At 40.5% G+C, this 14,108-nt stretch overlaps 1 protein-coding gene across 1 annotated transcript; it reads right to left on the bottom strand.

Moving 5' to 3' along the window:
- Nucleotides 1-3,020: 3,020 nt before the first annotated feature.
- On the bottom strand, nt 3,021-11,447 carry MSMB (microseminoprotein, beta-). Its single transcript, XM_012723534.1, has 4 exons — nt 11,437-11,447; nt 6,294-6,390; nt 4,950-5,052; nt 3,021-3,261 (listed from the first exon to the last, which is right to left on the bottom strand). The coding sequence occupies exons 1-4, from the start codon at nt 11,437-11,439 to the stop codon at nt 3,132-3,134; spliced, it is 333 nt and encodes a 110-aa protein (XP_012578988.1). The 5' UTR covers nt 11,440-11,447; the 3' UTR covers nt 3,021-3,131.
- Nucleotides 11,448-14,108: the final 2,661 nt, after the last annotated feature.

Below are 14,108 nucleotides of genomic sequence, written 5' to 3'. Positions count from 1 at the left end.
GATTTTACGTATCCCACCCAAGAGTAACTCCTACAAGGGCAAATTGATCTCAGCAGAAAGAAACAGAAAACATAGGTACAGAGGCTAACAGGGCAGTCAGAACCTGTGATGGAAAGGGAGCTTTGGGGAAAGAGGAGTGTGGAAGTTGGAGAGTCACCCAAGGAAATAAATCTCTGTAAACACTGCCACCGGAGGCAGAGCCAATAACCTTAACTTTCCTTTACCCCGTACTCTTTTTTTTTTTTTTTTAGTTGTATTGATTTTCCATTTGTTTACAGAAGTGTATAATTTAGGAAATACAACTGCTTCAACAGGTGCACATGTGAACTAACCCTCCACCGCAGCTCTAGTGCTAATACCATAGCACATTATCTCCCCCATCTCCCCAAACCTCCCAACCTATGCCCTCTGGTTACCACTATATTTTTCAGTCTAAAAACTATTTTTGCTGGGTTTTGCCAGTTTTTTTCTTTTGGTTATTTATATTATGCAAATTGTCTTTTAGTTTCTGACTTCTCTTAGCATGATCACCACAAGATCCAGCCATTTTGTCCCAAAAGGCACTATTTCATCTTTTTAAATAACTGAATAATATTCCATTGAATATCTATTCTTCAATTTCCTTATCCAGTTGTCTGTTGGCATTTAGGTTGGTTCTATATCTTGGCTATTGTGAACAATGCTGCTATGCACAAAAGTACATAAATCTTTTCATGTCATTGTTTTCATATTCTTTGGTAAATTCCTAGTCGTACTGCTGGATAATATTATTTGAATTTTCTGAATCTCCTTGTCCTTTTACATAGAAATGGCACCAGGTGACATCCCTACTAAGTGTGAATAGAAGTTTTCCTTTTTCTCTGCATCCTTGACAATATTTGTTATTTCCAGCATTTTTATATAGGTCATTCATAAAAAGGTGAGGTAATATTTCATTGTAGTTCTATCCTCTCTTCAATTCAGATGCAGACTCTAAATTGAGACTTTTTTTTTACTGAAAATGACCCAAAAAATGAAAGGACCTGGCTAGATTGCTCAACTAGCCCACTTAACATGTTTGAACAGATAGGGTGTAGGGAAGAAATAGTTCTTTATTTATTGCCCACTGTCTGTCCAGCAGTGCACAATTTGCTTATTTATGGTCTGTCATGTACACACACATACACTGTAAAAAGCAGGAGAGCAGAAAATTCATCTCAGCTTCACTGCGATAGCCCCAGGACCAGAACACGGCCCAACCAATTACTCCGTAAGGAACTATTTCACTAAATGAACAGACATTTTGTAACACAGAAACAGCAAACCATTATCAGCATAGTCACACTTTTTAGGCTGTAGGTTTGGGGTAGTTGACATGCGACAGAAGACAACTAGTTCTGAAGCTCTGAACCCAAGCCATTCCTCCCCCAGAAGGCAGAGCCCATGGATTTTTAATAATACCCCCATCAATTTTGGAGCCAATTCTTCCAGGTCGACTTGCTCTAACCTCAGGCAAGCACAGAGTATGTGAATGATACAGCATAGGGGGCACTTCCTAGGAAGGATGAATAGCATAGAATCTCAAACAAAATAAGAGATTATTTCATCTCAAAAATATTTTTACGTTTTGTGTCGGGGACTGGCCCCAACTATCGAGAGCTGTTGGGGGGTGAAACAGGGGTGGCGAGACAGGCAGGGCCCTAAGGTAGAAAGGTATCTGGGTGAACGGAGATTCCAAGAAGGGGAAAGGGGAGCAGGCATGAGGAAGACACAAGAGTCAGAGTTGGGTGCAAGTCTTCCTGCTCTTTTTTTCTGCAGGTCTTTATTTATACCGTGTAGCAAGTAGTTAATTACAATAATGTATAGAGTAAGTTAATGAGAAATCGCCATGAATTGTCATAAATATTCTCAAGGAAGAGTGGAACAATGCATCTTCTTCCTGACACTTTATGGTATACTAAATTATACATATTTGTAATCACTATCATGTATACAGATGTTTAACTATAACTCAAGGGAAGAGGGGTCTGGGAAAGGATGAGCTGTTAGCAAAAGACCATTCGGGGTCTTAGGAAAGGAATAAATTGTGTTAGTAGAGTCATTGGTGATTGTCTAAAGAAAAGCTAATGGCTATTTAAGGCTGGCAGAGAGTAGTTAGGGATTGTTTAAAAAGGAGTAAATTAAGAAAAAGTTGTACAGTCATGCATTAAGCAACACCTGTGTAAATGAGGTTAAAAAATTGTCCATGAGTCCTTATGCCCTAGAGGTCTTATCTGAGATTTTCTTTTTGTTTAATAATAAAAAAAAAAAAAAAAAAAAAAAACAAGGAAGCACTGGACTATGGTGATGGCACATGGGTGATTTGGTGATGGGAAGCCCAAGGGGATTTCAACTGAGATGGAAAAATGCACAAAGTAATGTAAAAATAAACTATTGTATTATTAAAAAAAAAAACACAACAACAACAACAACAAAAAAAAAACAAGCTTTCCAGGAGTTTTTATGCCCCGGGAGTCTTATATCTCCTGGGGCTTGCCTTTTGTTTCAAGAGACAAAGGAATTTCCCCCATGAGGCAGTTTGCCTGGACCAGGCAGCCACCTTATGAGGCTAAAACAATCCAGTTGTAAAATAATGGTTGCTCAGAATATTTTGATATTATGACTATACATAAAAAAGGGAGGTTGTAACATAAGTTAGCAGTTGAAATTCTGATTTTTCAGACCTTTTCCATTCTATCTGGAATTTGTTGGTCAACAGAAGTTGCATAGCTTGTGTCAGTTTTGAATTGTTTACCAGATAGCTGGACAAAGAGACAGGAAAGTACAGATGTAAGAAGTGATGAAAGCAGTAGTGAGTCCCTGCATAGGGAATGTACGATGGTCTCTGGGCATGTAAGGCAAGTATCACAACATTTATTCACATTTATTTTTGTCTCTTCCGTCTAGTGTTTGTATGTTTTATAGTGTGCATTGTATCCATGCATATACAATTTAAAAATGAAAATTCTACACATATTTTAGTGCTTGCTCATTTTTTTTTAATGAAAGTTAGGGTTACACAATTATAGACAATTAGAGGTCAAAAGAGAAAGGCCTGTTCTGGAGGTTGTGGGCCCTCTCAGGAAGAGCTCCCTGAGCCAACTAGAAGAATATTACAATATCCATGCTTTGACTTCACAGGTCTTATATGGGTTGTCCCGCTCTACCACGCGAAAGGTGCATTCATCCTGGTAGAAGATTTTCTTACATTTCTTTTTGTCATAACCCACAGGTATACCAGCACTGTTATTGAGACAAGAGCAGAGCCTGTTAGAAGAATGGTTTGCTCAGCCTCCCCAAGCCTATCTCTGTGCCCCAAAGTAGCTCACATTCCAGCTATCTGGGATACCCCTCAACAGCTTAAAGTCACACCTCGACTGGCAACCTCAAGAAACAACCCTCAGGAGCATGGATCCAAATACATAGACCATAGGCTATAAACAAATAGAACAGCCCATAATCCCCTGTTTTTGATTCAGTAGGTTGCAGGGCTCCAGGAATCTGGAGATGATTTTAGGTAGCTGATAGTCTGTGATCAGGACAGATTGGGGAATAATACTTTATCCAGGTTTCTGTCATTAGAGCCACTCCTATTCTTCCAAAACACTATATAGACCAGGTTAATGTCCACATTTCAGATGGTTTTGAGAAGAGGAGTAACTAATACAGATGAGCTGCTGAGAAGGTACACTAAAGGTACTCTGTTGTATTGTTTGGTGTCCACAACAACCCCAAAGAAAACATCTGCATGACCTTTGTGCTCACTTGAATTAAAATTAAACAGTGAAGCAACATAGTGTTTAGAGTACAGTTTCATCCTTTACAACACACATTTTCCATCTGCCTGTGTTCACTCACTCCTGTTTTTCAAATTGTCACAGACCAAGGCTGAAATGAAGACTGAGTAACTTTTAGAATAGCTTCAGACCATTGGATACTCTTTCTTGTTTTCAGCCACCCATCTAGATAGAGTTTATAAATAATAGGGATATTTATCAAGTTTCAAAACAGTTAAAAGAAATAAGACTGATGTGAAACAACCCAAATGGCCTCAACGTTTGGATAAATGTTGGATTAATATGGATAATGAATAGATAAATAAAATGTCACACACACATTGGAACATTATTCAGTCTTTAAAAGGAAGAGATTTTTGAGTCATGGTGCTACATAGATGATCCTTGAGGACTTTAGACTGATACAAATACATAATATATTGAATAAACCAGTCATTGGGCCTCCCTGGTGGTACAAGGGGTTACATCTCACCACTGCAGCACAAATTTGATCTCCAGTCAGGGAGCTGACTCTCATGGCGTAGCAGACCTCTCCTGTCTCCTGTGCTGCTCCAATTAGCAATGTATTTCTGTAGATCTGCCTGTTCTGTTCCCCACCCTGTATTTGGTGAAGCCTCTTAACCTCCGCGCCCCGCACACCCCCCACCCACACACACCTCTGGCCAACACTCTAGCTCTTGTATGCATAAATAACTAAAATAAATCTTTTTTTTTAAGAAATAAACTAGTCATTAAAGGGCAATTCTACTTATTGAGGTGCCAAGAATAGTCAGATTTGTAGACACAGTGGAATGGTGGTTTCCAGGGGCTGGGGCAGGGACTGGGGCAGAGTGGAAGGTGGTTGTTTAATAAGCAGAGTTCTAATTTGGGAGGACTAAAATCTTTGGAGGAAGATAGTGATGATGGTGGTGCAAAAAAAAAAGGAGGGGGGAATATTCTAATATCTTCTTGAATTCTATACGTAAAGCTGGTTGAAATAATAAATTTTGTTACATTTTACCACAATAAAAGAATAGAGAAATAGAACTGGAAACTGTACCCCCTTCTGGATGGCATTTTGAAAGAGGAAGCTATTCCTCAGAGAGCAACCGGATAACTGTAGGCCCCTCCTGACTGTTCTGATTTGAGACTTACATTCTACAGCAGGCTATTCCACCACTGCTACAAGTACACTTGTTACAGTCATTTGTCCATGTTGATTGCAGCGGGTGTGAGATTCCTTTAGAATCCTTGCATCCTAAAATAATACATGTGACATTGTCACTGGAGTCCCCAAGTTGTGCACCAGAGCAAGGCTCATAAGACCCCAGGGCCAGCCCTTGCCGTCTGCACCCATCCCACAAAGGGAAAATCTCATCATTTTTAAAGATGGCTTTAAAAGTGCTGTGTTTGCACTACAAAGCTGGCCGCAGCTGCTTCAGCATGAGTTTGATCATACCCAGGGAGGTGACTCACATGGCACAGCAGACCTCTCCTGTCTTGCCCACTGCTCCCCTCAGCAGTATACTTTGTCAATCTGGCCATTCTGCTCCCCATTGTCTCTGGTGAATCCTCTCACCACCCCTACACTCTGGCCTGTACCCCAGATCTGTATGCATAAATAAATAAATCTTAAAAATAAAAAAAGTGCTGTGTTCACTTGTAGCTAAATTCTAGCACTAGTAGCTAAATGTCCAGATCATACCATTCATCATGTTTCTTTGAAGCAAGCTTAAATCTTTCCAGATTTCATCTCAGTACAGATGGTTTTGTCAAAAAAGTAAAGTCCTCCTCTTTAATCAGTAGCCTAAGGGTATTTGAAGTCAAGTTCTTTTATGCTGGAGTAGCTGTATAAACACCTCACTTCTTCACTCCCCTTTGCTTAGGACAAGTGGTTCTCAACCCTGAATACCATGTGACACGTTTTGGGTTCTTAAAAAAAAATTATTGACTTTAGCCCCTTGTAGTACAATGAAATTAGAATCTCTGGGCATGGGACTCAGGCTGCTATATTTTTAGAAAGTTCTCCAAATGATTCCAATGTTCATCCAAGGTTGAGAACCACTGCTTTAGATCCATGCTAGTCCAAGTGTGACCACCTGAGGTCACAAAGACTCTTATTCTTGTTCCAGGCCCACAGAATCAGCTTATATTTTAGTAAGATTTCCAGAGTCTGCAAACGCTTAAATTTTGAGAAATAATGCTTTGGAATAAACAATTGTCCTGGACCCTGACAGCAACAGAAATCAATGAAGAGGTTTTTTTTGTTTTTTTAAGTGCAACTTGTACTTTTCTGATTTATTTGGTGTTAGATGGGTCCTGAGTATAGCTTCCTAGCCAGGGCTGAGAACCTCTTCCATAAATGGCAAACAGAGTTCCTCATTTCATTTCATATCTGCCTCAACCCTCCTTCTGCTGTAGATAGAGACTTGCATCTGGAAACAGGTTATACCTATAAGGTTGTAATAACACAACAAACACTGATAAGCCAGTACTTACCCTCAGGCCAAGTAGAATCTCGTTTAGTGAAAAAGCACTGGGCATTGCATAATGTCACAAAGGTGCTCAAAACCAAGAGGCTTCCCAGGAGAGCATTCTATAACATAAAGAGGGTAGGGAAGGAGAACTAATAAATTCATTGATGGTTTCTGCTGGCCACTGGGCAAGTAGTTTAAAAATGGAGCTTCTATCATCAGTAATATAACAAAGGAGTAAAATCTATACAAGTTAATGGGCCCTCCCTGGTGGCACAATGGGTTAAGGCATAGCACTATGGAGCTATCACAACCACTGCCGCATGAGGTGACCCACATGGAGTGGCAGACTTCTCCTGACCCGCCCGCTGCTCCCCTCAGCAGTGTACTTCATCAATCTGCCTGTTCTGCTCCCCACTCTGTCTCTGGTGATTTCTCTTACCACCCCTGCACCTCTGGCCTGTCCCCCAGTTCTGTATGCATAAATAAATAAATAGCTTAAAAAATTTTTTTTAATCTACACAAGTTACTAAAATAAACTGGAGAAAACTGTTAACACATAAATCAAAGTATATTAACATTTTTCAGTGTTTATTTGAACAAAAAAGGGGTAACACCAAGTAATAGGTGGTTAGGAGCACTCCACCAGAAGGAAGCTCAGAGAAAGACTCTAAAAGTGAAAAAACAAAAGCAAAGACATTCTTGATTGGCTAATGTTATGGGGAGATCAGGGTGAGGCCAGAGGTGCAGGGGTGAAAGAATTCACCAGAGACAGAGAGGAGAACAGAATAGAACAGGTGGATTTATTGAAATCCACTGCTAAGAGAAGTGGCTGGTGCGACGGGAGAAGTCTGCGTCCAAGTAGCATTTGGGGATTTTTTAGATTCTATTTCCACAGGTTTTTCCTGACTTGAGGCACCAGTACTTACTGCTTGTTATCCGTTGGAGCATCAGGTTTTCAGCCCATTTCACCCAGGCATAGTCTGGTTTCTGTTTACCCTGTTTCCACATTCCTTGGACCTCTGATAGCCTTAGGTCACGTACACCATGGTCTGATTCCCATGGCCATGTTATGTGATCCCTTTCTAGCTACTTTATGTTCCTCAGCAGTATTCTACTGAACAAACTGCAGAGACTAAATTTTAACTTTATCAAATATACTGTGACAGCTATAACTTAAAATGTCATTGACTATGATTGATTGTTCTTTGAGCTTTGATTTCATGACCTGAGGCATTTAAAGGATTAGAATTTGGTTTGCTTATTTAAGCCACTTATTTAAGTGTTAGAGTCACTTCATTCTAATGGTCTCTTTTTAAAATTAATTTAGCACAGTTAAATGTGCATAAGTATCAAGAGCAATATGATAATGTACTGTTTGATTACAGAGGACACTTGGGAAACTCCTATGGATTTAGCTGCTTTCCAGAGTATGTGTAAATCAGAAAACAGAAATGGGGACATGACAGAGTTTCAGGAAGATAATGTAATACTGATAAAGACAAAGAAACTACAAAAGGAATATTAATGGCACTCGCTTGATTAGTTGAAGTTCTTAGACCATAAGGCTAAGAATTTCACTTCCAGATGACAAAGCCATAATTGATGGCTATAGGAACAAATCAGTTCAACAAAGCTGATCTTTGGATATCTGGACAAACAAATTTACTGATGTGCTCTTGTAATCATTTTTTAATATACTTATCCATACAGAGCTGGGGTGCAGGCGAGAGGTACAGGGGCGGTAAGAGGATTCACCACAGACAGAGAGGGGAGCAGAACAGGCCAACTGATGAAGTACACTGCTGAGGGGAGCAGTGGGTGAGACAGGAGAGGTCTGCCACACCACGTGGATCACCTCAGGGGTTGGGGATCAAACTGTCACTAAAGCAGCTGTGGCTAGCTTGCAGTGCTGCACTTTAACCCACTGTGCCACCAGGAAGGGCCTCTTGTAATCATTTTAAGATGAGCAAGCTGAATAAACAAATTTTAACATGGGAATTTTTCAGGAGAGAGAAATTTTCAAAAAGGGAGATGAGGTGAGAGTACTTATTTTGTACAATTTCTAAAATAAATTATAAATGGATCTTATTTGAAGTAGTACATTGCTGATATAAGAATAGAAAGACAAAAGGAAAGAGCAGAAACCCCAGAAGCATATCTTGATAAATATAGCTTATTATATAATCCTGATTATAAAATAAACTTGGTCTTTAAAATTTGTGGAGAATGGCCCTCCCTGGTGGCGCAGCCGGTTAAAGCACTGAGAAGCTAAAGCCACTTCCGCATGAGTTCGATACCCGCCTGCCCTGGAGGAGACCACATGGTGAGGCAGACCTCTCCTGACCCCCCTGCTGCTCCCCTCAGCAGTGTACTTCGTTGATCTGCCTGTTCTGCTCCCCACTCTGTCTCTGGTGAAGCCTCTCACCGCCCCTGAGCCTCTGGCCTGTACCCCAGTTCTGTATGTACAAATAAATAAATCTTTAAAAAAAAAATTTGTGGAGAATAGCTATTCAACAAATGGTATTAAAACAAAGTTTTAACCTAAGTAATGAAATATAAGTACTATAAATAATGTATTATGTAAAATACTTAATATAATATTTAATTATATATAAACTTTACATAAGTATTTATTTTGAAATATATAAATAAATCACACATAAATTATATGAATTTATATAAAATTTATATAACTATATCTATATCTTAAATAAAATTAAAATATAAATAACAAAAAGAAGCAAAGTTAATTTCTTATGTCACCACAATTAAATAAATTCTAAAAGGAATCATATGGTAAAATTTTGCAATATCATAAATTAATCACAGAAATTATAGGTATGTATTTATCTTACTCTCAGCATGGGGGAAAAATAGAAGTGAAAGTTGTAAGCCCTTCCCTGATAGATCATTGGGTTAAAGCACCGCATTATGAAGCTCTGAAGCACCAGTTGGATCCCCAGGCAGGGAGCTGACCCACATGGCGTGGCTGAACTTTCCTGACCCTCCTGCTGCTCCCCTAAGCAGTGTACTTTCTGCTCCCCACTTTGTCTCTGGTGAAACCTCTCACCCACCACACCTTTGGCTTGTACCCCAGGTCTGTAAGCACAAATAAAAACATCTTTTAAAAAACGTTGTAAGTCCCTAAATAAAATTTAAATTAATTTCCAATTTGGAGAACAATAGCATAATTTAAAGATAATTCAGTTGAAAAATAAGAGTTTCTTTATATCAATGGAAAAAACAAAAAGCATCCTAGTAGAAAAATGGCAAAGGAAATAGAATAGCACTTCACACATACCTGCACAGACCTAAATAGAAATGATTCAACACATGAAAAAATTCAGTTCATTGACAAGCAAGAAATGTAATTATGCAAACAAATAGAATCATAGTGGGATGGCAAGACAATCACTTAATTCTAATACCCACAGGGAAATTGGCATCTAAGGGATATAAAATGCACAAGACTGCTTTATGATGGAACAGTCTTTTAGGAGAATCTCTTGAGAGTGTATAGTGAAATTCTTACAGACGGTTTACAACTTTTTTTTTAAATATTTATTTATTTATTCATATAGAACTGGGGTACAGGCCAGAGATGCGGAGGGTGAGAGGATTCACCAGAGCCAGGGAGGGGAGCAGAATAGGTAGATCAATGAAGTACACTGCTGAGAGGAGCAGCGGGTGGGCCAGGAGAAGTCTACCTCGCCATGTGGAGCTCCTCCGGGGAAGGCGGGAATCAAACTCACGCAGCAGTGGCTTAAGCTTCTTAGTGCTGTGCTTTAACTCGCTGCACCACCAGGGAGGGCCCGGTTTACAACTTTTGACTTCACTTTTCATTTCAAAGATTTGAGCCCATGAGATAATGCCACTGTGAGGCAGACCTCCGAGGGCTGTCTAGGTAGGCATCTAGTCCTGCTTTGGGCTGAAGAGGCTGGGAGTGTGTCCCTTTAAGTAAGTCACTGCTCCTTGAAGGGCTTTGCCTCACATTACCAAGAGTTAGGTGTCTTCAGGGCTCTCCAGCAGGGCAGAGGCAGCGCCAGGTCTGCAGCTTACAAAGTCCACACTGAGGCCAGAAGAGAGCCTGAGTGGAGCAGGCAGGACCCCACCCCACGGTCATTTTGCCATCCTTGCTCTGTTTCAAGACTGCTTCTGAAACAAGGTTAGGTTCAGGGCCCTTCCTAAGGCCCCTCTCCATCCTCATTTGTCTCCACCTGTCCTTTGGCCATTTCCATCCTCTCCTTCACTCTCCTGAGGGCAGTCCAATTCATCTCCTTTGATTGCCTCTAGTAAGGGGCAATTTAAGAAAGATCAAGTTTGAATTAAGACAGAAAGGAGGCCTAAAAGGATGTCTTTCAAGCTTGGTAAAAAAAAAAAAATTCTTTTTAATGCACTATGATGCCACAAAAAGGTTGTATGGTAATCATGATGGTTCTCATGTGACTTAAATTCACCTGAGGCAGCCCTTCAGAAACCACAATTGTCAGGATTCACCGCAATCAACTAGATCAAAGTGTTGGGGTGGGAGTCACTATCAGTATTTTTAAAAGATTCCCAATGAAGCCACGTTGGAAAGTCACTGGCCTAGAAAGAGGGACATGAGTTGATGTCTTAGCTCCCACAAACTTGTAGTGAGGCCCCTGTGACTGCTTTTCCCCTCCCCAGACTCAGATTCCTGTTCTGTAAAGTGAAGCAGAGCTGTCACTCTGAAATGATACTTAGCTTCACAAATCACTAAGGGCCCAAGATTTAGAGACATGAAAATTACTGCAAAGATTATTAGGAACGACAACTTTTATTTTAGAGACTAGAAATAGTGCTAAAGTCATTAATATTTTCCTGAGCTCCCAGACTCTTTCTACCCTACACTACACAGTGACTTACAAATAATCTATGGGAGATTCATAACTAGGTCATACATAGCATCCAATAGACATATATAGCATCCAATAGACACACACACCTGTGCTCTTTTCTGGCCATTATGTATGAAACCAGTTACATACCATTGTGATGAGCTGCAGTTCTTACAGGCAGGTGCATGCAGGGAAAGTCACCCAACTCTTATATAGGAGAAGGCAACCCGCATCTGACATCATTAGAAAAGATAAAATAACTCAAGGATATATTCCATGCCATTACATATAAAGCCAGTTACATACCATTGTGATGAGCTGCAGCTCTTACAGGCAGGTACATGCAGGGAACGTCACCCAACTCTTATATAGGAGAAGGCAACGTGCATCTGACATCATTAGAAAAGATAAAATAACGCAAGGATACATTCCATGTTTACAGAAGGTTGGCTATTAACAGGAAACTGGTTTCAGTTTCCTGCTCTGAATCTTCTGAAACTGGTTTCAAGAAACAGATTTACAAGTTTTTCAGAAATCAAATCTCCACCCTAATAACATGCTTATGCTGGTCATCCCCACCCTTGCATTACTCGTTATGAAAGAGCAGAGGAAAAGAGAAGTCCTTTTTTCCTGAGCCTTCATCCTGTGCTGGATGGATCACTAGGAATATGACAAGTTATCTGACTTGATTTCACACAAGAAAATCAGAAATGTCAATCACACTTCCAAGTGGGAAAGGTTGGCTTCAAAAAGGCCTAAGAATAGAAGGTGAACAGTGTAGGCCCATGGGACACTTTCCTTAGGATCTGTTCTCCGAGCAGAACTGCCCTCCTGTCACCCTCCACACCAGGGGAAAACAGCACTGGGCAGCCCGTGTTTCCCTAAGCACATCATGTAAAGTCCTTAAATCTTGAGTCTTTACTCCTTACTACATCAAGCAAGCCCTCCTTGTTTGTTGAATAATTATCTTCCCCCAAACCTGCTTGCCCTCTTCCTACCCAGTATGGCCTTTGGGGTGCAAAACCAGTAAGAACTTCATTAGTATCTGTTTTCTTGGGTTGTCATTACAAAATATCTCAGACTGTGTGGTTGAAGCAATGGAAATTTATCTTTTCACAATTTTAAGACCAAGATATCATCTGGGTTTGTTTCTTCTGCGGTCTCTGTCCTTGGCTTGCAGACGGCCGCCTTCTGTTTTATGTGGTCTTTCCTCTGGATGTGTGGATGAATGTCTGTATCTAAGTTTCTTCTATTTATAAAGAAAAAAAAGCCTTTTAGACATAGGTTTTAACATATTGAGATACAATTTCCTTTTCTCATTTAGTAATGCTGTAACCATCCTTGCATATCAAAAGCCTTATCACTATTTTTTAATTGAAGTAGCATTACACTATAAGATAAATGTATGCATCATTATAAATCAACATGCTACATAGACTTCTACCCATCCCCCAAGAAAAATGCCACAGAAAAAACATTGCTTGCTCTTTATGTGTATCTATTGTTTTTACAAGTAAGCTATTCAAACATTGTAACAAACTGTCTTATATCTGTTCAACTGTGACTGTTAGGAGTTTCAGTGCTGCAGGAGTCCTGGAAAGATTATGGGTTCTGACTTTATAGACAAGGACTGAGATTGGGGGAGTCCAGGAACTTGTAAATTGTGAAGTTCCATATATTGTCAGAGAGAAATGCCCATAATGTTGGGGAACAAGGTATATATTGGCAGATGAAGATTGACAGTGAGAGTAATATAGAAATAGAAGGACAAACCTGCTTACCTCTTAGGGCTATGGTGAAGACTTGGAGAATTGACACGTGGCAAACATTGAATATAACATCCTATAAAGGATTTCCTTGCCAAAATCACAACAAAGAACATTCAGGAGTTCCTGCTAGACAACTATTGGTCTAGTCTTTAACCTCTGTGATAAGCCATCTTTGAAATGGAAAATACTGTTTTGCCTCCCGCCGACACTTGATTGATTGGGTGGTAATGGAAGAAATATGCCATCCTCTTTCACCACTGGAAGCCTAACAAGCTGCTTCAACATGGCCTTGGGAAGTCAGGCTTTGAAATGGAATCCTTATACTAGATATTATTCCTATGGAAAATTTCTCACAGAGCCTCTAATGAGGCTGGTCAAGGCACACTTTCCCACTGTGCCTCACATACTCTCTTGAATCTTGCAAGTTGCTGTTTCTGGGAATTGGGGCTACTACACAGTTTGTCAAACAAAAAAAAAGTAGGCATCAGTAGGATGTCAGCTAGAGAGGGTCCTCCTCAGCAGTCCTTTCCACTGCACCCACCCTGTCCCCATCTGCGGGTCAGCCATCCAAGGGCCTGCCCAGCCCTGCCCCTTGGAGCTGCTCAGCACCCAGTTCAGCCACATAGCCCTTGGCTAAAGCATGGAGGAATTGAATTTCTCGAATCAGTGCCCCATCCATCCAGTCTTCAAAGTAATTACTTGTCTCCCACTGTCACCCCCTTTCTCCAGTGCCCTTCCAAACTTTAATCATTTCTCTTAAAGCTCCCACCCACTGTTGCTCCTTCAAACCCAAATAACTCCCTTCTTATCTGACAGGAAACAGAACCAAACAGTTCTACTGTTCCCTTCTTATTGACTTGTGTTTCTTCTATTCTCTCAGCATTCCCTCTGGGACCCTTCTTGCTGTAGACTTGTCAAACTCTCCTCCCCACCATCACACACATTTCCCTGGGACTTCCTCTAGTCTCCCTGGGGGAAAGTGGGTAAGTGGGTTTGAAGGGGCAGGTGGAAGAATATGAGAAGTTTCCAGCACATGAGAAGTTTCCAGTCAGGGAAAAAGCAGTCCTTGCTGAAGATCCATCCCGCCTGTCCATTTTTTCACTTTAGAGGCTGACAGTTGTGATACCCATGGCAGGCTCAGTTTCTGCATTGGTCAGGATTCTATCAGCCTTGTTAGTAGCTGAGCTCCATAAGTGTAAACCAAACATT

Source organism: Condylura cristata, unplaced genomic scaffold, assembly GCF_000260355.1.
Source record: "Condylura cristata isolate star-nosed mole 26May11 unplaced genomic scaffold, ConCri1.0 scaffold00011, whole genome shotgun sequence".
NCBI lineage: Eukaryota > Metazoa > Chordata > Mammalia > Eulipotyphla > Talpidae > Condylura > Condylura cristata.
This window is presented reverse-complemented; position numbering and strand designations above follow the sequence as displayed.